At 40.8% G+C, this 24553-nt stretch overlaps 1 protein-coding gene across 3 annotated transcripts in view; it reads left to right on the plus strand.

Moving 5' to 3' along the window:
• KATNIP (katanin interacting protein) overlaps positions 1–24553 on the plus strand; it is a 119792-nt gene that overhangs the window by 14333 nt on the left and 80906 nt on the right. For all 3 annotated transcript variants that reach the window (XM_075010939.1, XM_075010940.1, XM_075010941.1), the window contains exons 5-8: positions 225–356; positions 12557–12679; positions 20989–21247; positions 24008–24157. In XM_075010939.1, the coding sequence (XP_074867040.1) occupies positions 225–356; positions 12557–12679; positions 20989–21247; positions 24008–24157 (664 nt within the window). The remainder of the gene's footprint in view (positions 1–224; positions 357–12556; positions 12680–20988; positions 21248–24007; positions 24158–24553) is intronic.

Consider the following 24553-nt stretch of genomic DNA (forward strand, 5'->3'; position numbering starts at 1 on the left):
GCCATTGCTAATATTTGTACCAACAGTAGATAGAGTATCAGAAGAGAAAGTATTTGGAAGTTGGTGGTATGCCTTTAAACTTATGGAAGGAATATTTTTCCAGTTACATCAGACAGTTTATATCTAATATGCGTGGATATTGCACACTATGAAGAATTTGATATCTACATAATTAGTATGCTAAGAACAGAAGAAAGATGTGATTTATTTGTTTCTTTTTATAGCAACCTGTGCAGATTAAAACAGAAAGTGGCTCTAGACTGTGCATTTCACCTCCTCCTGAGTACCCTGATGATTTTGAACCTTATGAAAGCTTGAACATGGAGACAAACGACAATCATACTAATTATTCCCAGGTACAAACTGACTCCTGCTGTGGCATCAAACTTGAATCTAAATTAAAGGCTCAGTCATTGCAGTTTTGGCAGCTGAATATCAGTACTCACTAATTCAAGCAAACCCATTATGCTGTATATGGATAACTCGAGTATCTGGGAGCGGTTAAAATTTACACCAGAGAGATCAAAAATGAAAACATGTAGCCTACGTCTACACTACCACACTACATCGAAGTAGCCTATTTCGACATAAGAACATCAAAATAGGCTACTTCGACGCGTATTGTCTACACGTCCTCTGGGGCTGGTGCCATCGACGTTCAACGTCAAAGTAGTGACGCAGAACATCGAAAGGAGCCGCCCCAGAAGGAAATGCAACGCGTCCACACTCATAAGCACTCCCTGTCGAAATAAGGGGCCAGCAAAACCCCAAGCCACTCCCTTAAAGGGCCCCTCCCAGACACACTTGGACTGCACAGCATGAGATCCACAGAGCCAACAACTGGTTGTAGACCCCATGCATGCAGCATGGACCCCCAGCTGCAGCAGCAGCAGCCAGAAGCCCTGGGCTAAGGGCTGCTGCATGCAGCAACCATAGAGCCCCGCAGGGGCTGGACAGAGCATCTCTCAACCCCTCAGCTGATGGCCACCATGGAGGACCCTGCTATTTTGACGTAGCAAGACGCGGATCATCTACACATGCCCTACTTCGATGTTGAACGTCGAAGTAGGGTGCTGTTCCCATCTTCAGATAGGAATAGCGATTTCGATGTCTCGCCGCCTAACATCGATTTCAGGGTCGAAATAGCACAAGGTGCGTGTAGATGCGATGCGTGCTATTTCGACATTGTGCTAGCTACTTTGAAGTAGCCGGCTAGTGTAGATACACCCATAATGTGTCATTTAAAAAGCAATGGTTTACTCTAATTGCAGTCTGCAAGATTAAAATAATTTTATCAGAATTGTATGCCTTTTGTATGGTGTTACAGCAGAGCAGAATTAAAGTTTCTGCTGAGGGAAAGCTTTCAGTCTTTAGGGTGGCTATCCACAGAGATTCCACTCTTGGTGCATATCTTCCCCGCACTTGAGATTGGATTGGGCTAACAGTGTGGTTTTTTTGGGGCCTGCCTATGCCTTAAGTGCTCTCATGCCCTTTCCATCCAGGGGCTAATGGGAGCGGTGGGAAGCAGCACGAACTGGGACACCACTTTCTGCTGCTCCCATTGGCTGTGAATGGCAATCCACAGCCAATGAGAGCTGCGATTTCCCAATACTTGAGGAGGTGCAGGTAAATATAGAGATGGGGGCCCACAAGGGGCTAACCCTAACCCTAACCCTAACCGTGATGGACCAGATCCAGCCTTTCAGCCAGTATTTGTCCAACCCTTTTATTAAGATAACCCTTTAATATTAAGACATATTAAAAAAATTTTGTTTGCACCATGGTAACAGAGAGGTAGCCATGTTAGTCTGTACTCCAACAAAACAAAGCATCAGAAGTGTGGCACTTTAAAGACTAACAAAATGATTTATTCACTGGTGAGCTTCCATGGGACAGAACCACTTCTTCAGATCAATTTCATTTCCAGTACAGACTGGCATATATAAGTACAGAGGACCAAAAAGAAAAAAAAATAGCAATAAAAACTGACAAATCAAATAGGGTAGAAGGAAGCGGGTGAGAGGTGGGGGGATGCTAATTGTCCTGTCTGAGAATTACAAGCATCAAAGGAGGGGAAGCAGTCCTTGCAATGTGTGAGGAAGTTGATGTCTCTGTTCATACCACATGTTAATGTGTTGAATTTGAATATGTACTCTGAACTCAGAAATCTCATGCTCTAATCTGTCATTAAATTCTCTGTGTTGCAGAACACAAATTCGCAGGTGTTTAACAGAATGGCCCACTCCACTGAAGTGTTCACTGACAGACTTGTGTGTATTTAGTTTCTTGATGTCTGCTCTGTGTCCATTTATTCTTTGGCGAAGGTTTTGCCCAGTCTGTCCAATGTACATAGCGTCAGGGCATTGTTGGCACATAATACCATATATAATGTTGCTGAAAGTGCACGAGAATGTGTCTTTGATCTTGTAATTAACATGGCTAGGTCCAGTGATGGTATCCCCAGAACAAATATGTGGACAAAGTTGGCAGCAGGGTTAGTTGCAAGGAAAAGTTCCAGGATTCATATTACTGTGGTGTAGTCTGTGATTGCTGGTGAGAATCTTTCTCAGGTTTGAAGGTTGCCTATAGGAAAAGACAGGCCTGTCACCTAGAGCCTTCTGGAGTGTAGCATCCTGATCCAGAATAGGTTGTAGATTTTTAATAATGTATTGCAGGGGTTTGAGTTGGGGGCTATAGGTGATGACAAGTGGTGTTCTGTTGTTGATCTTCTTGGGCCTATCTTGAAGTAGCTGGTTTCTGGGTATTCGTCTTGCCCTGTCAATGTGTTTGTTTACTGCTCCTGGTGGGTAATTCAGTTTTACCAGTTTTTCAGCTTGGTAGAGGTCTTGTAGTTTTCAGCCTCTGGCAGTAGAATCAGAGCAGATGTGATTGTATCTAAGAGCTTGACTGTAAACGATGGATTGTATGGTGTGAGCTTGATGGAAACTGGAGGCATGTAGGTAAGTGTAGCAGTCAGTGGGTTTCCGGTAGAGGGTGGTGTCAATGTGGCCATCAGTGATTTGTACAGTGGTATCCAGGAAATGTATTTCCCGTGTGGAGTAGTCAGGCTGAGATTGGTGGTAAGATGTAGGTTGTTAAAATCTTTGTGGAATTCTTCCAGAGACTCTTTACCGTGAGTTCAAATGATAAAGATGTCATTGATGTAGCGTAAGTAGAGGAGGGGTTATGGGAGGAGAGCTGAGGAATCATTGTTCTAAGTCGGCTGTAAAAATGTTAGTGTACTATGGGCCCATGTGGGTGCCCATAGCAGTGCCACTAATCTGGAGGTATAAATTGTCCCCAGAATGGAAATGTTTGTGGGTGAGAACAAAGTTACGTACGTCAGCAACCAGATTTGCTGTGGTAACATCAAGAATGGTATTCCTGGTAGCTTGTAGTCCATCTTCATGTGGAATATTGGTGTTGAGGGTCTCTACATCCATGGTGGCAAGGATGGAATTGTCAGGAAGGTTTCCAATGTTTTGTATTTTCCTCAGGAAGCCAGTGGTATCTCAGAGATAGCTAGGGGTGCTGGTGGCATAGAGTTTGAGAAGGGAGTCTACATAGCTGGACGGTCTGGTAGTAAGGGTGCCAATACCTGAAATGATAGGGCATCCTAGGTTTCCAGGTTTGTGGATTTTAGGGTTACCAATTTACCAAATGATTTATGTTGCTCTGAATTTGTGGCCTGTCCTCTTTACTATTTACCATTCTCCCAGTTTTTGGATGAATAGCAAACTTTATCATTGGTAAATGTGTTAGCAGTTAAGAACTTTATCATTCTTCACTATATGATTTTGGCAGTTTCTGCAGTCCTTTTGATTTATCCCATCCCCTGTGGCCTATTTGGACATATATGCATTTAGTGTATCTGGTCATTTTGGGGGGAAAAAAAATGAGGTACTTAGGGGGATTTGTATATGTGGCTTTTTACGTATTAAGGTTAGAAGAAAATAGATGCTTTTACACACTTTTGGAGAAAAATAATTTTAAGGATTTTTAGCTAATTTACAAAATAAAGCAGATAAGCACAAAATGATAAAGGAAAAATGTCAGAAAAATTTTAAAACTGCACTAAGGAGATACATTTTAAAACATAAACATGTCAACAAGCCTCTTTAAAGAAAAATATAATCTTTATTCATTTTTTGAAACGAAAGTTGTGTCATTAGCCAACCTAGGGCTCCTTGCCTTTGCCAGCTCTGAGTTCTTGCCTTTAGACTTCAGCTGAGTACTAACAAATTAATCTCTGGAAACCAGTCTTCATCATCTGTGTGCTAGTATGGTTACAATGGGTGTTAAATTTATAACAATATATTTGGTGTTTAAACATTAAAAAATTCTTGTCAGTTGCTTCATGTGTATCTGATTTACCATATATTTATCACAGGCTGCAAAGTAATATTTAAGTTTTTGTTTTTATGTATAAAACATGTTTGCTCTGAATTGATTTAGGAGGGATCATGTACTGCCCTTTAACAAGAAATATCAAAACTAAAAGGGACATTGTGGTACATCACAATACAAATATTTTAATTGCCCCCTAATGCCAGCAAGAGGCAAAAGGGCTTGTCCTATCCACTTGAATTCCAGAAAAAGAAAAGAAAAACAGAAGAAAAGATTTTTTTTATCTTCTACTGTTTGGACACTTGTAGAGCCTGAACTACAAAACAAAGATCGTAGGATCAGCCTTGGTTGTCAGTAAGAGACATTCAGAGCTGACAGATCACTACAGCTCTGTCAGCTTTTTTGCAACTAGACTGTAATTCGTTTGTGTATATATATGAGTACCAACTTTAACCTTGTAATAACAGTCTCATTTCTTTCTTTGCTTGTAAACCCTACAGCCATTGTCTTTAATATGAAATCTAAGATGGAGATTGATCAATTGGTGGTTAGTAATTGGTCCTTCAGGACTGGAAGCAACTTGACTATTTTTTGTGATTTTTTTTTTTTTAATGTGACTGATCCAGCTATCAGTGCTTGATTTGTAACAAAAGAGATGGTAAGGTGCACACAACCTTTTTTTTTTTTTTGTTAACTTTCATAACTGATGAAGTAAGTCCAGATGTACCAAGGCTATGAGCTGCCACACCTAGGGCTTGTCTACACAACCTCTCTACCTCAAAGGGAGGATGGTAATTAGGGTGTTGGGAGATTATTAATGAAGTGCTATGCTGCATATGCAGCACTTCATGAAGCTGATTCTTCCCCACGGCAACTCCAAAGTTTTAAACTTCGAAGTGCCGGCTTGCGTGTAGCCACGGCTAACTCACCGGTGCTTTGAAGTGCCTGGGCAACGTCGAAGTCCCAGGCACGTCACAGTACTGTCGGGTAAGCTGCGGCTACACGCAAGCCGTCACTTCGAAGTTTAAAACTTTGGAGTTGCCGTGGGGGAGAATCAGCTTGATGAGGTGCTGCATATGCAGCGCAGCACTTCATTAACAATCTCCCGACACCTTACTTACCATCCTCCCTTCAAAGTAGGGAGGTAGTGTAGACACACCTCTAGAGTTATTAGGGCACTGCTTTTGAGAATTAATGTGAAATATGGAGCCTTGCTCTATATAAATAAAACAAAAAATCCCAAATTTGTGTTTTCTTACTTTAATACTTGCGTATATAAAAGGCGGATCTGAAATGGTGGGATTGCTAAACAAAATTTATTACTCTCCCGGGAAGGTTGGGAGTTTTGGGTGCTACTTTCCTTGTAGGAGACTGCTAATAAAAATGTGGTAAAACTCTGACCAGTGAGCAAGTTGCAGTTTGGTTTACAGGTCAAGATGCTTACACTTCACACAAACCATCAAAATTTTACTGTAAAAGAAATAAAATAGTATGCCTAATGTGGATGTGCAATGACAGGCAGGTTTGAGCAATGTAGCCCCAATTCTAAACACACTGATGATTTTAAGCGTATTTTAACAGCCTTAGACATTTTGTATTTGCTGGTACTGAGTACCAGCACCTCAGCAGCCCCAGCTGTGGGATTAGCTGGGGAGGGCAGGGAGCAGCTGAGTATTTTTAAAAAAAAAAAGCAAAAAAAGAATTGCCCCTTACTATCTATAACCTCTGGATATCACTGTATATTTCATTTAAAGAAATTGACATTTTGTCGAAGGCTTGACCTACACTACACAGGTAAGTTGACTGCAGATACTCAATTCTAGCTAGGACAGTTGGGTAGCTAAAATTGACTTACCTGGCCACCCATACAGAGGGAGATCGATGGGAGAGTTTGTCCCATCAACCTCCCTTACTCCTTGTGATAGGAAGGAGTACAGGGGCCCACTGCCAACCCCAGAGGGTTTGATTTTTGCGCATCTCTACCTGGCACGCAAAATTGAACTCCAGAAGATCAACCACGAGTGGCTCATCCTTCCGGGTAGTCTAGATATTCCCTAAATAGGTCTGTGGAGTATTCCTAAAGAATAAGATTGGAGAAGAGGTGGCAAAAGTGTTTAATGCTATTTTTAGACAAGGCCACATCCCCACAGTTTCCCCAGGAAACACTGGCTAGCCCTATGCTTACCAAAATATGGTCCAGGCAAGTTCTTTGACTCCTATGTATTTTCCCCCAAGCAGTAACTTTTTTACTGAACCTTTCTTAACTTTTTAAAAACCAGAGACAGCTACAGGCCTCCTTACCAGTGTTTTTTTTATGCCAGTACTTGCCAGTACTGAGTACAGGCACCTCAGCAGCCCCAGCTGTGGCATTAGCAGGGGAGGGCAGGTAGCAGCTGAATGCCGACTTTTTTTTTTAAACAAAAAAAAACTGCCCCTTACTATCTACAACCTGTGGATATCACTGTATATTTCATTTAAAGAAATGTGGTGAGAGCTTATCTTTTGATCAGATTTTAAAATTGTATACAAATGATTTACCAGAAAACGTCCACATGGTGGTGCAGTTTGTAAACAAGAAAAAGTCAGACGTGTCCAGATGTGCACCTAACATGGTTTAACATATCCAGACCTGTCTTGTTGTGCATGTAATAAAGATGTTCATCAATAAAGCAACTCCAGACATTTGACCCTATGAAGTGTTCAGGTGGTCTGGTCTCTACAAGCTTATGTGCAATAAAGGCTCTAGATATGTTGAGCTGTTCAGAATCAGAGTTATCTCATCTGTGGTGTGCTCTCTGCTTGCCCCCAGCCTTGCTGCCCTTGGAAGCTACAGGGATTCTTGTAAAGCTAACTTTGCCCCTTTTTAAGGCCGTTTTCTGCAATCTTTCTTGTTGCTGTTGTGGGTATTGCTGGAAAACATTTGAGTCTGCCAAAGTAAATGAATAAAATGTTTTACACTCCAGTTTAAAACAAAAAAACAAAAGCCTATAAAAGTGCCAGAGATAGGGACAGGGCATTAATGTAAACATATAGCTCATTGTCTTTCCCCACCCTGCCAATTGTCATTGTAATTGAATTTTAAGAAAGACAGACACAAAGTTTTAAAAATCAGGGAAAAAACTTTTAGCTGTATAAAAGCAGGATCCTAAATTCACAGTCTTTGTATGATACAAAGCTACCTATTGCTAATCATGGCAACCATGTTTAACCATAGTTTAGCCAGGTGTGTGTGTGTGTGTGTGTGTGTGTGTGTGTTTATGGATATGTATAGACAAACAAACACAAACTTTAAAATATAGTTATTTCAAAAATCAATTAAATTCCAGCTGTCATAAGTCAGAAGCCTTCTACAGAAGCAAAATCCTGATTAGTTTAAAACTGTTTATTATGATGTTGCACAAATAAAGGCTAATAACAAGAACTCTTAAGTATTATAAGGAGAAAATTAGCTGTGTAGGAATTCCAGGATATATTATTAGTGGCATTATGAGACCTCCATCTTATATCACACAAATTGAGGTCTCCTGTGATCACACCATTTTCCCCCTTACACATTCTAGATAGTTGCTGTTGGATTTATTTATTTTCATGGATCTATGAAATCTTTATTAAGGTGAAACATTCAGCAAATAGCGATGAGTTACTCACAAGTCGGAATCTCATCAGGATGATTTCATCAGAGCTGCTTCAAGCACCACTCACGATGACTTCAACCTCCCTTTGTTTCACAGATTTATTTATAATTTTATTATTTCCTTATGCATATGCATTAGTCTCTTAATTCCACATTAAATCTCCTCCTCAGTTAGTACAGGTTTAATGCTTGTTTGAACTGGTCTTTTCTAGCTTATTAGTTACTTTCTATTTTATTTTTTCACATAAACATGATTACCTTGATATTTTTTATATATGTATAGTTCTACATATGCTTACATCGTTAAATGTTATTAAAATAGACTTAAAATTCACAGCAGGTTTCCATCAGAAACTAAATATGCCTCGTTCTCAATAGATGTGTAAGGAGGTATTCATCCTGGTCTATAGTGTGATCTGCTGGTTTGCAGCAGATACCAATTAGTACCCCATCTTGTGTTTTTTCAGATATGGCATCGATCTATAAGCACTTACAATCATTTTCTTCTGGGCTATCAGTGACTCAGAAACGGTAATGCCGTTTTTGACGTTGAGTGCCACTTCCCCACTCTTTTGACCCATTTAATCTTTCCTAGCTAGAATGGTAGATAACCGCTGATTTTTACTTTGCATCACACCAGATTTTAATAATACCAGCTATATTGCATTTATGCTCCTAAATGAGCAATTTCAATTCCTCCTGGTTTTTACTGAGGCTCCTAGCATTCTTGCATAGATAATTCAAGAATTTCTTCTCTTCATAGCCTTTTTTTTTGTTCTCAACTTCTCCATTTTGGGTTGAATAATCAGAGATTCCTCCTTTTTACCCTGACCTTTGGCTGTTAATTTAACCCTTTTCTGACTTATCTAGTCACCTTGTCTCCTAAGAGATTGGTCCATCTTTTACTGAGATGGAGGACACCTAATTTTGCAGCCCCTCTCTTTTCACAGAAGGGCCAGTGTTCCACATAATCAAAGCTCTCCACACTATCCCAGTTACCTAAGCACTGACTCACTTCCAGAATCTTCTGCCTTCTGTCTTTCTTCACTTGTGGGGCAGGGAGTCTCTCAGAAAAGAGGTTCTTCAGAGAAACAGGAAGTCTTTCAGAAAAGACACTTGGGCTTTCTTCTTTTGCAGTACTCTTCCAAGTTCACTGAAGTAATTTGCTAGCTATGAGATACTCCATAATGCAGAGTCAGAGTGCTAATATGAACTATCACCAATGCACCTTGCCCATAGACATCAGAAGTCTATACAATCATGGAGCGGTATCTCGTGTTTTGGCTCTGAAAAGGCAGCACACTCTCCTGTTGTCTGCTTGTCCCTGGCAGAATGTTCTTTCAAGAAGTAAACTTCCACCAAGGATCATCTGTCTTCCTTGCGTGGTTGAACAACTCTTATTTTACTGGTAAGCTTGTTTTTTCTTACAATCTGGTCCAAGGTGAGAGATCTCATGCTCCCAGCACCAAAACATCCTTGGTATTTCTAAACATTATCAATAACAATTTTTTAACTCGAAGAGTATTGCAGCCAACATGGGAATTCTTTACTAGACCTTGTCTTGACAGATATAGAGGTCAAGGTATGTTTGGTCCTGCCTCATTGCAGGGTTACTTTTATCTATCTATCCATCCATCTGTTGAAAATATATATTCTTATGTGCATCGCAAGGTGACATACATGAGTTTGCTTCCAGGCCTACATTTCTATGATTCTGTGGTGGTGGCAAAATGAAGGCTTTCCCTTTGATTTATTTCCCTGCGAAATGCAAGTTCTTAAAAATAAATCTTCTTTTTAGCTGCCTTCCTGTCATGCTTGAGTAAGCATCGCACATGACTGCTATAATAAAACTGGCAATATGGATTTAGAAGCCTGACTATCTCGAAAATCTTGGCTGTATGTTTTCATAGAATAGAATAAGGGTCTTTCCCCCCAAAGATACCCTTGTGTATATATAAGCGCGAGAAATGTATTTACCTAAAAAAAGTAACAAACACTGTAAAAGTCTATAACAAGACATATGAAAATGTTGAGGTACCAGCTAGATTTTAAAGTTGAAATCTAGCAAACTAAATTTGTCAGTTTGATAAGCAGTGTACCCAATATTTGAATACAATTTAAGTAGGATAAACCATTTTTAGTGAGCCCAAGGAGCATTAGTTTACTAATTTTAAACACTCGAATCTTTTCAGGTCAACTTTTATGTTGAATGGTATTTTTCAAATCTGAACGCCGGGAGTTTCTAATCAACATATTGTTAATTCACCCAGGAGCAATATTCAACAGTGTATAGATCAAGTTTAGGTTTGCCCCAAATGTTGTAAGTATGTACTGAACACACAAATCTTGTCTGTCAAGCAGTTGTCGTAGGGTAGGGTTGAGGCTTAGTAGTTTGACCACGTAACTAGGTCACCAAAATTTCTTATTACACTTAACTATGATAATTAACTATCAATCCTTTAGTTTCTCTCACATGTTTAGCATGTCTGTCCCATGAAAGCTCACCTAATAAACTATTTTGCTAGTCTTTAAAGTGCTACTTGACTGCTTTTTGTTTTGATAGTGTATAGACTAGCATGGCTTACTCTCTGTTACTATGTTTAGCATAGTTCGTGTAATTCCCCAAGGAGACAGGGCCTACAGCCATACTACCTTTTGGAGGAGGAAAACAAATGAGGGATTTCAAAGTTGGTAAACCTCATTCTACAAGAAACAGTACTTATTTTCAAATAGCTATTTTGAAATAGGTGCTGTTAAGAAAGGGAATAAAGCCTGTTTCAAAACAAGCCATAGTGCATCCAGTGGGTCTATTTTGAAATAGGCTCTGCATGTGTAGATACTATATTTTGAAATAGCTAAGTGCTATTTCCAAATGCATTTTTGTGTGTTGCAGTGTCATTTCGAAATAAGTTATTCCAGAATAGCTCTTATGGAATAGCTTGTTTTGAAATAAGGCTCTGGTGGAGACATAAGCCAAGAGTGTGGTCTCTGCTCTTTGAATAGTTTTTGGATGAAAGGAACAAGTTTAAATAAAAAGCACTTGCTTAAATTGTACTCTTGTAAATCCCTCTTGGGACAGATTGCTTGTGTGCATATAGCCTTAATTAGTTAAAATCCAAAATATGATTCTGGAGAGAGTGGCTTTGGTTTGAGAATCTAACAATATATGGAACATACTGCTTTCCTGGTAAATGTGTACTGGAACTTTAGCTTACCTGATGCTCCCAGACAAGTTGTACGTTGATTCTAATTGTCTTTCACTTGGAGAGGAAGCCAAAGGGTTAGAATACGCATAGTGGGATTAGTGTTATTCTTATTTGCCACAAACAAACAAAATGGCAGAGAGAGAACTTAAATTGGTAAAAATAATACATTTTGAGGCATGTTTGATACCTATGCTGCTTATACCATCCACCTGCATGCCTTTCAGTGTATAGCACTTATAGTCGCTGTACTCTTGCTGACAGATCAAACTGTATTAGGAATTCCATTTATCTTTTTGGTTTCTTTGACACTAAGAGCTTTAGTCAGTTGCAGACGAAGGGAGAGCCATCAGGTCAGGCAGCCTCGAGTACTAGCTTGAGCAATATTTTTATAGCTGTTAGATGGTCAGGGCAGGTCGCAGCTCTAGCAGGAGTGTTTTTTCCCTATCTATATCTGCCGAGACAAATGAAATCTTTTCTCCCAGAGGTAGACTTTCCCTTAACTGTGTGTGTCTTTGTTGCCTCACTGTTCAGCCATAAAACTTTTGTCTTTCAGGGGTAGAAAAAGGCACTCCCTGAGTGATGTAAATTTTGCCTTTGTTAATCCTGTTGCAGATGGTGTGAGTTGAGATAGAGGTGTTTTATGGGCAGTTCTTTGTCTATGTTGTAATTTTTAACATATTGGGATAGGGGTCCAGAGAAGTGTGAACACTTTTATAATTAATTTATTTATTCAGTTTCTAAAACACTTGTAGAAAGTGATTACACTGGTCTCCCCTTTGGTGCAGAGTGTTTCTCTTAAGAGAAGGCAATGTCTTGCTTGAAGTAATAGAGAACATATCAAACATCCTCTAGAATCGATTGATGCACAGAAGTACCCAAGACAGTCTTGATGCATCCTGATAACAGGTGTAAGTATCAGGTGTGCCAGGTATTCTAAGGTGTGGAAGAAGTGATATAGGTTCTGTCCTGTCACAGTGCAGAAGTCACAAAGAGCAATAAAGGTTCTTGTTCAGCAGCACTTTGGATTGACTTCTTGTTGAATTTATCAGCAGTTATAGAGGACTCCTGAAGCACATTCAGGCACTTCTTTGTGGGGTTTAATACTGGCAGACGTCATGGTGTCATGGTCTTTGCACAGAAAGATACAAAGTTCTTCATTCTTGTACAGTATGAGTGTCTCTTTCTTTGCTGCCTAGTTTTGAAGTTTAAATGTGATTTATTGTTTCAAAGATTATTTCCCTAAACATTTTCTATGTTTTAAGTAAAACCTCCATTATACACATCCTATTCCTCATGGCTAGTTGTTTATGAACAGGGAATGTATCTGTAAGTGGAGCTCCAGTGAGTAGTTCTGTATTTTTGCTTCCAGAATCTCAAGTCTCCCAGAAGCAGTCTTGATGGTGATATTAAAATCACCACCCAGAACCCAGAACTCCAAGTACACAGTGATGTGGAAAAGGAAAGAATATTTTTAAGTATTGATGATGTAAAGGTATGGTACAATATTTTATACTTGTAATTAGAAACTATATCATTATGCATTCCTAACTGGTATTTCCTATCCTCTGATTGCTTGATTTTTCAACCCGAGTATTCTCTTAATGTTTATAGATTTTTATGTATGATTTCCTAGGCTTATAAAAAAGTAAGGTGAAAAAACATGATTTTGATCATGTGAAACCACAAGTCGACTCCCACGTGATTCCTCAGCAGAATTAAAACCATCACACCCATAGCACAAGCTACAGCCACGTGGGCTAACAAAGTCACTGACAACAGTAGTAGTGGTCATACTCTGTATTGTGATGAAGATGAAGCTCAGTGTCAAAGGATGAGCATCTTCAGGGCATCCCCCCAGTTCCCCTTTTCTCAGGGATCACATACTCCACCATAGCTGCGTCTACACGAGCCAGCTATTTTGAAGTAGCCGCGCCAACTTCGAAATAGCGCCCACCACGTCTACACGTGGCGAGCGCTATTTCGAAGTTGAGATCGACGTAAGGCGGCGAGACGTCGAAGTCACTATCCCCAACAGGAGATGGGAATAGCGTCCTACTTCGACGTTGAACGTCGAAGTAGGGCACGTGTAGACGATCCGCATCCCGCAACATCGAAATAGCGGGGTCCGCCATGGCGGCCATGAGCTGAGGGGTTGAGAGACGCTCTCTCCAGCCCCTACGGGGCTCTATGGTCACCGTGTGCAGCAGCCCTTAGCCCAGGACTTCTGGCTGCTGCTGCTGCAGCTGGGGATCCATGCTGCATGCACAGGGTCTGCAACCAGTTGTCGGTTCTGTGGATCTTGTGCTGTTTAGTGCAAGTGTGTCTGGGAGGGGCCCTTTAAGGGAGCGGCTTGCTGTTGCCCGGGAAGTGCTAGTCCACCCTGTGACCCTGTCTGCAGCTGTTCCTGGCACCCTTATTTCGATATGGGCCACTTTGGCGTGTAGATGCTCCCCTGCAGCGCCTACTTCAATGTAGTGCTGCCCAACGTCAACATTGAACGTCGACGGCACCAGCCCTGGAAGACATGTAGACGTTATTCATCGAAATAGCTTATTTCGATTTCGCTACATCGAAATAAGCTATTTCGATGTAGCATCCCCGTGTAGACGTAGCTCTAATGTGATAAAACAAGTCCTGCCTGAGCCTGTGGTCAGCCGTGACCTGACTGAGGCATTTGCCTCAGTTTTCCCTTTATTCCAGCATCTCCAGTAACTCTATGCAGTCTTTCACAGGATTAAAATATCTTTATAGAGTTAATTTAATACAGAAGTTTCTGCAACAGCAATCCAAATTGGGAAGGGTTGGATCACAGGAATTCCCTTGTGGTTTGTCAGTCACCCAGTGTGCTGATCAAGTCACCAATGTTGGAGATCCCATGGCTGAGGATGCCAGCCAGGCTCCAAGCTCCAGCCGGCTCCTGGCTGCAGGAATGCAGGGTCCCCCCCGCAGCTCCCTGGCCAGGGTTCCTGCTGCTGAGGCTGATGGTCAGGGCTCCACTCCCCAGACAGCTCTCAGCTGCAGGGCTGTGGCATCATAGCCCCCTCCTAGCGCCCCTGGGGATCCTGGGGTTGAGGCTGACATTGGGACTTCAGTTCCAGCACCTTTTTTGCTAGAAAAAAAGTACTGGTTGTCACCCAGTGTGCTGATCCAGTCACCAATGTAGGCCTGCCTGCCTTCTGGGGCTCCCCATCACTTTCTCCTGCTGGACCAGATGCTCTGGCCTCCCCCACCAAGGCACAGAGTTGGGGTTACCAGCAACACAGAGGCTGAAACAGTGCAACTCTCACAGGGGCTGAGCTATAGAGCCATTTACAGCACCCAAATACCCAACTCCCAAAAGGGACCAACCCCCAAATAAACCTCTTACTTTGTATAAAAGTTTTACACAGAGAACGCTCATAAATTCTGCCCTCTTTATCAATGAAAGAAAGATACGCACAGTGGTTGCTCCCCCCAGGTAACAGTTATTTACACTGGGCTTAATAATAAACAAAAATGTTTTTTATTAAGTATAAAAAGTAGAACTTAAGTGACTGCAAGTGAAAACAGACAGCAAAGTAAAATACACAGCCAAAATTAAAAAAAAAAAAAAGCCAGTTAATTCTAATCCATTAAGAAACTTGTTTAGGGTAAGAATTTGCAATAACAGTTGTTATAATCATATCTTTTAAAAGCTAAGTGGACTCCTAGCTTGGGTCTGATCCTTCCCCGGTTCAGTCTTAAATGTTTTCAGCAGGCTTCCGAGGTGGTAAGTGGGGCATTTTCTGGCACTGTGCAACCACCTCTATTGTTTGGTTTCTCCTCTTTTTATCCTTCTTACCCAACAGAAGAATTCTTTGTGCTCAGCTCAGTTGTCTTTCATCTTGAGTGGAAAAATGCCATATGCAAAATTTGCTTCAGCATCAAGTGGACTGACCGCATATCTTTGTAGGAGCAAACACAGTTTGGGATTAGAGGAAAAACAAAACCATTTATAAGTCATTGACTAGATTACCAAGTCATCAAGTTTCTAAAGTATCACTAATGGCTTTTAGTAGAATACATGGACTAATGAAACAGGATTTGACTTAATATTTCTAACTTCACATACAAGAAAGATACATGCATACAAATAGGATATACTGATTCAGCAGATTACAGCTTTTAAAGTGACATGTTACATATCCTGTTTTGCATAAAGCATCTTGAAGTTATGTGTATTCATATGCCAATTTTCATAGATCAGGGAGGGTCGTGACTCAGATATTCCTAGCGCAGTCAGTCTTTCAAGTTCCACCAGCTTGTCAGCACACCAAATACATCTCCAGCTCTGCAGTATGGCTTTGGGTTGAGGGATGCTGTCTCTGAGTGGCGCTTACTTTAAACCGATCCCAGAAGTAACGGTGTGTCCACCCTCTGGTTCCTATGTAGAGGTGCAGGCAGGTGGCTCTGTGCAGGGCCCCCCATCTGCAGGTGCCACTCATGTAGTTCCCACTGGCCACAGTTCCCAGCCAACTGGAGCTGCAGACCTGGCACTTGGGGTGGGGGCAGCACACAGAACTCCCCAGCTGCCCATACACATAGGAACTGGAGGGAAGACATGTTGTTGCTTCTGGGAGCTCTGCAAAACCATGGCAGGTAGGCAGGACTCACTCCCCACAATGCCGTCAACCAGACTTTAACGTCCAGTCAGTGGTGCTGACCAGAACTGCCAAGCTGCCTTTTCAAGTGGGCATTACAGTCTATAACTGGATGTTTGGCAGTCCGATTTCAGCCCGAATGGTTAGAGTTTGTCAGAGTAAAAAGCAGCTGAAAACTGGGTCTTGTAATAGAAAATGTTGTGAATAGTCATACAGAAATACCGGATTTCAGTGTATAGTGTCTCTTTTTTTTTTTTTTTTTTTTCCCATAGGGCTCCTATTTTTTTCAGAACCCAGTCATACACTATTAAAGTCAGTGGGAGTAAAGGGAGCAGAACTGAGGAATGGAAAGGCATGTGGGGTCACATGCCCACCCAAACTTGCTGCTTGGCTTGTGCTGAACTTGATCATATGGACTGAGCATGTTCATTAACACTGCTAAAGTCAGCTGCCCTGTCGTTCTGCTATGGGCAGGCACCGGTCATCTTGGCTGCATGTGTTGGATGGTGTTGATTGAAGGAGGCAGCTGTTCAGTGCTGCTTTTTAATCCCATTGTTTGTTATACTGCACCAGGATTTATTTACTGCACACTATCTGAATGCCACACTGAATACAGAATTGCTATTTCCTCACAACTTTTCGTAGTATTTGCAACACCCCAATAAAGTAGGAAAGAATTGTTACCCTCTTTTACAGATGGGGAGCTGAGGCACAAAGAGATTTTGGCTAACATTTGCAAAAGGTGCACACAGGGATGATATAGACGGTGCTTGGTCCTGCTGGGAGGACAGGGAACTGGACTTGATGACCTCTTGAGGTCCCTTCCAGTTCTAGCTTGGGCCATATAGCTATCAAACTTGGTTTCTGTTCAGACCTATTTTACTCCCTGCCTCTCCTTTTGTATGTAATTTTCTAGTTTTTAAAAAATATGGGTGAAAAACAGGTAGGAATTCTGTTATTATGTGAAACTTTAATAATATACACTTGGTTGTCAGTAGGATTTGGACTGACAATATTAAGAGGTCCACCACAGACTTCTGCAACTTGAGCTAAAGATGTCAGTACTAGTAGGCTGTTATTGTCTATAGACCAGATATTGCTAGAGGTGGATGTGTACTGAATTGAAACTGAGTTACACATGCAGGAGTATATCCATTTTGTGACAGCAGTACATATATCTGACATATTCTTTCTGAGAGGAAATATTGTGAAACTGAAGAAACTTATGAGCTATGCCACATGTGGTCTTGTATAACTGATACTTCCCTGCCCTGGCAGAGTGCTAAGTCTTGTTCAGTAATACAGACTGTGAATTGTCCTGTCAGGTGAAAAGGTGAGTGTAGACCTCGTGGTCTCCTGTCTCCTAAATAAAGACCAGTACGCTGCTCCTATGAAAAAAAGATATTTTGGGAGAGGGGAGTAGAAGGATCATCTGGAGGCTCCGTTTTGTGTGTCTGCTGTAGAACAACGTAGGAGGCTAAGTGAGGCTTGAGCATTCACAGTGCATTTACAATATTTAGAAGACAATCAAAAGACTAATCTGTGTAGCAGAACTTGTCCTTGATACAATTTTTTTTCTTCTAGTGCTTTACATTTGGCCAAATTGCAGTGTTTTTTCACTGAGACAGTAAAATACACTGTTCCCAGGATTATCTCCTTGCAAATTTTAAATTCTTGCTATATTCCATGAGGATGACAAATTGCTAATATTAGCAAACACTACATTCGTTAGTCTTACACTCAGAAATGGTTCTTATACTTTAGCTCAAACTTCAAAACAAAACAATTAACTTGAAGCAGAGAAGAACCATGGAAAATTTCAGTCCAAACAATTTAGTTTGTCAACATGCTGTGCAAATGAAAATGGGATTATAATGAAATGTGTTAGTCAATCTTGATTAGGCACTGTGATCTGTGCAGCTGGAGAAAGCTCTTCAGTGTTTCTTTTATCTGTATGTTAGGCAGTGTTTCTCAGACTGTCCCAAAAGAGGATTCCAAGGCTATTCTAGCAGGAGAGGGGTTGCAAGAGCAGCAGCTGCTGTCCGTGTGCCCATCTCTGAAGGTAGCACCATCACAAACAGCAGTGCAGAAGTAGGGGTGGCGTGAGATGATATTGCCACCCTTACTTTTGTGCTGCAGCTGGAGACACCACTGCTTTCAGAACTGGGCAGCTGCAGAACAAATGTGGAGGATGATTTCAGGTTTTGCCTCAATTCCTGAGAGCCACAGTTGAAAAAATTGTGCGCTTTGAAACAGCGGCACCTCACATTGTGTCCAGATACCTGTTTAAATACAGTTGATTATGAAGCCATAGTCTTGATGTCATGATTCCCACAAGTACTGGAAAATTCCTCCAGACCCCAAGTTCTATCCTGTTGTCTTTTTCCCCCCAGGAAACATGTTTCTTAAAAGTCCATGTATTTATTCCTGAAAACTGTTGCTTTATACTTTTTGAAAGGCTTTAGCACCTTGAACTGCAGGGTTAATGGTTATATGCTTCATTTTGGCCCCCTGTGAGCACATGCAGTAATTTCCTGTCACTTTTGGCAGTGGGCCATCACAGTCTGAAATATTTTCAAAAGAGCTCCCAGCAAAATGAGTCTGTGATTTCGTTTGTTAGGATTTTCTCTTGCCATTCATCAAAGTAGTATCTGAGCATCTTCCAAGTAAAATTGGTAGCAAATTCCCTAATGCAGTTCAGAGTCTTTGATGCTTTGCACTTTGGCTTGGGGTAGGATTGTTTTTTTGGTTTATTTAGATTTTTTTTTTTTTTTAATTCACTGGTTTTGTTGATGGGGTGTAGGGAGAAGTGGTGATAGCTCGGACCAGCTGGAGCCCTGTAATGCCACAACATTAACGTAGGAGTGACTATGGCTACATATTAAAAGAAACAAAAATAAAAACCCATGGCCACTGGCACATATACAATCCCTGTTCCAATGCTTATTGAGCTTTTATTCTGGAACATTCATGGACCTGTTTTATTAAAAAGCCCTGGATACCAGCACAGATCAATTTCTGGAAGAATGCAGTATTAAACCAACTGTATACCTGTATACACCAATGATATTTTCATCTGATAAATCACCCTTTTCCATTCACTCTCTGTGAGACACTTGACACTGGCCACTGTTGGAACATAGGGCATTGGGCCACTACATGGACTAATGGTATGACCTAGTGTGGTCATTCTTATGTCCTTACGCTTTAGACGTACAACCTAAATGTTCTCATAGATTTACGTCACAGCATCAACAACTACCACCTACCCATCAAACTGTTGAACACTCCTTCACCAGCATCAACTTCTTGTACAACAAAATCAGTTTGAACAATGGAGCACAGCAGACCACTATATATAAGAAAGCCACAGATCACCACTCTTATTTCTGTAGATCCAGCAACCATGCCAGAAATGCCAAGAAATGTTATCTACAGCCAGGCACTTAGACTGGGGCTACACTAGACAGTTTTGTCTACAGAAGGGGCCTTCTGTTGCCATAACTCAGGGAGGGTCTACATGCTTAAAGCATTCTGTCGACACATTCTTGACAGAACTCTGCATTTGCCTCAACAATATTATCCCTCAAAAATGTGAGGCATAGCAATCTGTCGGCAGAGTACTGTCAGCAGAAATGCAGTGTAGACACTTCTGTCGACAGAAGGGGCTTCCATTTGCCAGGCAGCTCTCTTTGCAGAGCTGCCATTCTGCTTTCTGGCACCAGAAGGCAGTGCAGTGTGGCAGTTCTCTGTTGACAGAGCAAGTTGTGTGTAGATGCGATCTGTTGACAGAGGTTCTGTCAAGATTACCCTGTCAACAGTAAGTTCTGTCAACAGATGCTTCTAGTATAGACATAGCCATAGACACCTCAGAATCTTCTCTGAGTAGAAAGTCTAGAATACATGCCTTAAAGCCCTTAACACCACCTTCAGTAAACAAGGACACGTCACTAAAAAAGTAGATAGCCACCCTGCAAAAATTCATGGCTCTTTCAGAGAAGGGGTAGCAAAAAGGTTTAGGAAAAGAAGAAATGAACGGACACCCTTTAAATATTTAAAAAAACAAGAAAACACACAGAATCGGCAAAAATGCAAGCTGGCTACCTGTAGTTCTGTCTTAGGGTATGTCTACACAGCAGCCTTATTCTGAAACAGGGGATTTGGAATAGCTTATTTTGAAATAATGCTGCCACATACAAAAATGCATCTTGAAGTAGCACTTAGATACTTTGAAATAGAGTGTCTACATACAGGTCTCAGAGGGGTTAATCTGTATCCGCAAAAATAAGTCCTGTGGCACCTTGTAAACTAACATTTGTTGGAGCATAAGCTTTTGTGTGGGCAAAGACCCACTTCGTCAGATGCATATAAAACAGCCTATTTTATTTTCCGTGGTTGTATGCCTACATACAACAGAGCCTATTTCAAAATAGAGCCATTGGAAGCACTATAGCTTATTTCAAAATAGGCTCTATTTTGTGTCTTAACAGCAGCTATATATATAGTTTATAGGGTGTATATATAATTTTTACTCTGATTATCTGAAAAAGTAGCTCTTATCCATGAAAGCTCATGACTAATAGATTTGTTAGTGTCTAAGGTTCTACATGACTGCTTGTTATTTGTGAAGGAACGTATAGTTCACAATATTATTGTAATGAACAGGCTTATTTGCACTAACAGGTAGAGGCTTCTAGAGGTGATTAATGCCATATTGAACGCCACAACCATGGAAAATAAACAGGAATCCACTGAAATACTGGCAAAGAGGGCAGAGTTAAGTTTTTCTAGGTGTGACTTTTCTGGGTATGCCTGATTTGCCAGGAGGCAAGGATAGCTTATGTTCGTTAGGGGCTGTGGCTTTGTATATGGGAGAAGGTGAGGTTTGTACCTGTATCCTGTTTCCTAGCTTTTGTAGATTTAAATTCAGCATTGTTGTTCCTTAGTGACTTCTACATTGTAATTTAAAAATTAAATTGTGTTAAATTTAACCTATCTACCTACCTTTACCAGAAATACTACACTTCTACGTGCTTGCTTGTAAAAGCTCAAAATATTTTCCTTCTGAGTGTGTGTTTATTTAAAAAAAAAAAAAAGTCTGGTTTTTTCCCTTCTTGAGATGGAGGGAGCAGCAATCTAATTGGTTGATTTTGAAAGATAAATCTGTCTGAATTGTAACCAGGAACTGAGAAGAAGTTTGGAACTCAGTACAAGTCAGAAAAGGGTGGAGAAGGACTGTTCTAGTGATGACTGTGATTCTGTTGAAGAGGATGTGCTTTCGGAGCACTCTCCTGCAGAAGAGACAGTTTCAATTTTTGGAAGTCTTCAGTTGCCCAGAAGTGAGTTATTACTGAAGGATGTTCCCAGGTATCAGGAGGTTGGAAGGTGCCATGACCTTGATGCTGGTGCTCCTATGGTGGAATTTAAGAAGAATTTGACAAGTAAGTCCTTGTGTCCTGTACCAGTTCAGTTGCAGCATTGCAGTTGTAACTGTGTAACACAAGATTATGAGAGTCCGACTGACTTGATTTCAGACTCTCAGATGAAACTCTCAAAAGTTTAATGAGCTTTCACTAAATAATTCTTGGAGCAGTCTAATTGCACAGTACCCGAATGTGGTGAAATGTGCCGTTCAAGTGCTCCTTCGCTTTGCTTCAACATGCCTATGTGAAACTGGATTTTCACATTACACTGCAAAATGCAGGCATAGACTTGATGCTACGTCTGATACGAGGATCCAACTCTCCAGCAGCGTTCCTAATATTAAGCAGATTTGTGATCAAAAGATGAAAAAGCACTCTTCCCATTAAAAAGCTGTCAAATGTTAGTCTTATTTTCCAGTAGTTTTTCTGTTAAAATTACACATTTATAATAGCACAAAATTTAAAAATATTTTCCATGCCTAATTTGTTTTTCATTTCTTGTTCATAAAATTGTTTTTTAAGCTTTAAGGAAGGACAGTCTGTTTTTGAACAATATACTCCTTTCTATTTTTGTACAAAAGAACAGCACGTTCCATCCTTCTTTTGGTTGTTGATGTTTTGGTTGGGGTTTGTACTTAATTTTGAATTTTTTACACTTAGAACAGTTAGGAACCCTATAACTATCAGAGGGACGTTTGTTGTTCATTCAGATAATTTTTGCTTGTTTTTTATTTTACAATGAACAGGAAATAACATCTAAAAAACCAGCCTCTTTTTAAATCAACATTTGAGCATTACATGCAGCAGTTTTTCAGGGCAATGCGTAGTACCTGCTGGAATCTTGCATGAGCTACCAGTGGAGTTCTGCTCCTTTACGTGAACAGCCCTGAGTGAGCTGTGCTATGTCCCTGCAAGCTCTGTTTCCATTGGTAGCCTGTCCAGAAGGTGCTGATGGGAAGAGCCTCCTGTGACCAGAGCTTCTTCTTAACCTCTCTTCCAGTGTGGGGTTTGTACATCCCATCACACCAATAGAGAGTGAAATCACCTCTCTACCTCCCTTGATCCTTTTGCCAGAGCATCACACTGGGAGCTCATGTTTAGTTGCTTGTCCACTATTATCCCTACTTCCTTTTCACAGTCACTATTTTCCAGGATAGCTTCCCAATCTGTTAAGTATAGCGTGCCTTCCTTCATTCCTAGAGGTGTATCTTTGCATTTAGCTGTATTAAAGCACGTGTTTTTAATGGATCCTGGTTCTCAAGTGATCCAGATGACTCGCTCTGACTCCCCGTCCACATTTTTACCATTCCACCTACCTTTGTGTCACCTGCAAATTTATCAGCCACGATTTTACATTTGATTCTGGATCACTGATGTAAATGCTTATCAGAAGCGTGTCTAGTATTGATCCCTGTGGAACACCACTAGCAAAACACTATTTGATGGTGATTGTTTTTTTGAAATATACCAGTTACCCAGTTCTTCGTCCATTTAATATGAGCCTTGTTGATATTCGACTTGGCTAATTTTTAAGCAGAATATCAAGTGATACCAATTCAAATGTCTTACAAAATGGATACAGCTTTTAGAAAGCACTTCTGCAACTCAGTGTCAGGGGAGCCATATGCCACAACTGGGACAGCATAAAGGCAATTCGCAATCAACAGTTGTTAGTAAGTAACTTCTCTTTACTGTGAGTTGGGGCTTCAACTCTAAACTTTTACAAAAATAGAACTTTCAAAAAATGGAAAATTTTAAAAGTTTGAGGATGCAATTTATTATTTTAATGCTTTCCATTTTTCGAAAGTTCTATTTTTGTAAAGAATGGTGACCAATAAGGACATAGATTCTTGGCTGCAACTTCTCTCTTGCTAGTGCCTTAGCAGTCAGGGCTACATCTCTCTCTTGCCCTGTGCTCCAGGCTAGAGAGAGAAAGGTAAATGAGAGGCCACTATTTGTCATTCTTAGACCTGTCAGTCCTTTTGAGGATTACTCCCAGCTGGGGTGCAAGTGAAAAGCGGTATCTTGTGTATGTGAGGTTTGTACCATTCCTGTGCTAAAAAGTAAATTTTTCTTACGTCTTCTCCCTGTTGGAAGATGGATCATCATAGCATCCTCTGTAATCCATAAATATGTATAGATCCCAATCTGCATTTTAAAAATGTTATTGACAAGGGACTACATTGGCAAGGGATATAATTATTTTACAAATACAGTGTGCTTGTAAAAGTCCCAGTACAGTTACAATTACACAGGTGTAAAGCGCTTCATACTAGTATAACTTTTTTCGATTAATTGTTCTGGAATAACAACAAGAAGTCCTGTGGCACCTTACAGACTAACAGATATATCTGTTAATCTATCATCTGTTAGTCTATAAGGTGCCATGGGACTTCTTGTTGTTTTTGAAGATGCAGACTAACTCAGCTACCTCTCTGATACTTGTTCTGGAATAAGTTTTATATGTAAGCACTTTTATAACAGTATAACTTCAACTGCAATAGGTGAAGGGGAGGCATGCTGTTTTAACTTTTCCAGCACAGTTAAAGCAGCAAAATGCTTGTTTGTAGACAAGGCCTAACAAGTCTTCACTGATTTCGCTGCTCCTAAATCCAATCAAACTTGACTTGACTAGTACGTTTCATGTACAGGAGCAGGGCCAGGGTGGCCCTGGTGGCTGTGGTGTATGGGAAGTCAGGCTAGATGATCTGGAGGTCCCTTCTAGCTTTAAACTCTGTGACTATAGTTCTCCTACACTGTCCACTTGCTTTTCTGCAGATCTGAAACAGGAACGAATCCTGTCTGCAAAGAGGAAAGATGATGCTGAAACCTACATCCCCATCAGACCCATGAAGGTCAGAAGTAAAATGGCTCGGCCACTTTCTGCTGGATCCCTGCACCAGGAGGAACATGAAAGAACCTGTTCCAGTAAGAGAGATGAGAATTTGTAAAGTCTACAACGTGAGCTCCTGTTCTCCTTCCTCTTCTGGCTCAGATGTTGTTTCTGCTGCACACTTCTGCCCACGTTCTCTTGGGCTGTGCCCATTTTTATGCTTCCTCTCACCTCAAATTTCCATTGACTTCATTGAGAGCAAGAGTAAACCCATGGCTGTGTATACCACCTCTCCTCCTCCTTCTGTCCCTGCCCCCACAAAATGAAGGCTGCATCTTCTTTTCCACCTTCCATAATGCTCTAGACTTGCCCATATTTCTTTATACAGACATACTTCCAGTGGTGAAAGGGTGTTGACAGGAAGGCAGCCTCTGTAGGTCAACTGCTGGATCTTAAGAGGAGCTATGAAAAGATGGTTTATTCTTGTAGTC

The sequence above is a fragment of the Carettochelys insculpta genome, chromosome 16 (assembly GCF_033958435.1).
Source record: "Carettochelys insculpta isolate YL-2023 chromosome 16, ASM3395843v1, whole genome shotgun sequence".
In the NCBI taxonomy this organism is placed as follows: Eukaryota; Metazoa; Chordata; order Testudines; family Carettochelyidae; genus Carettochelys; species Carettochelys insculpta.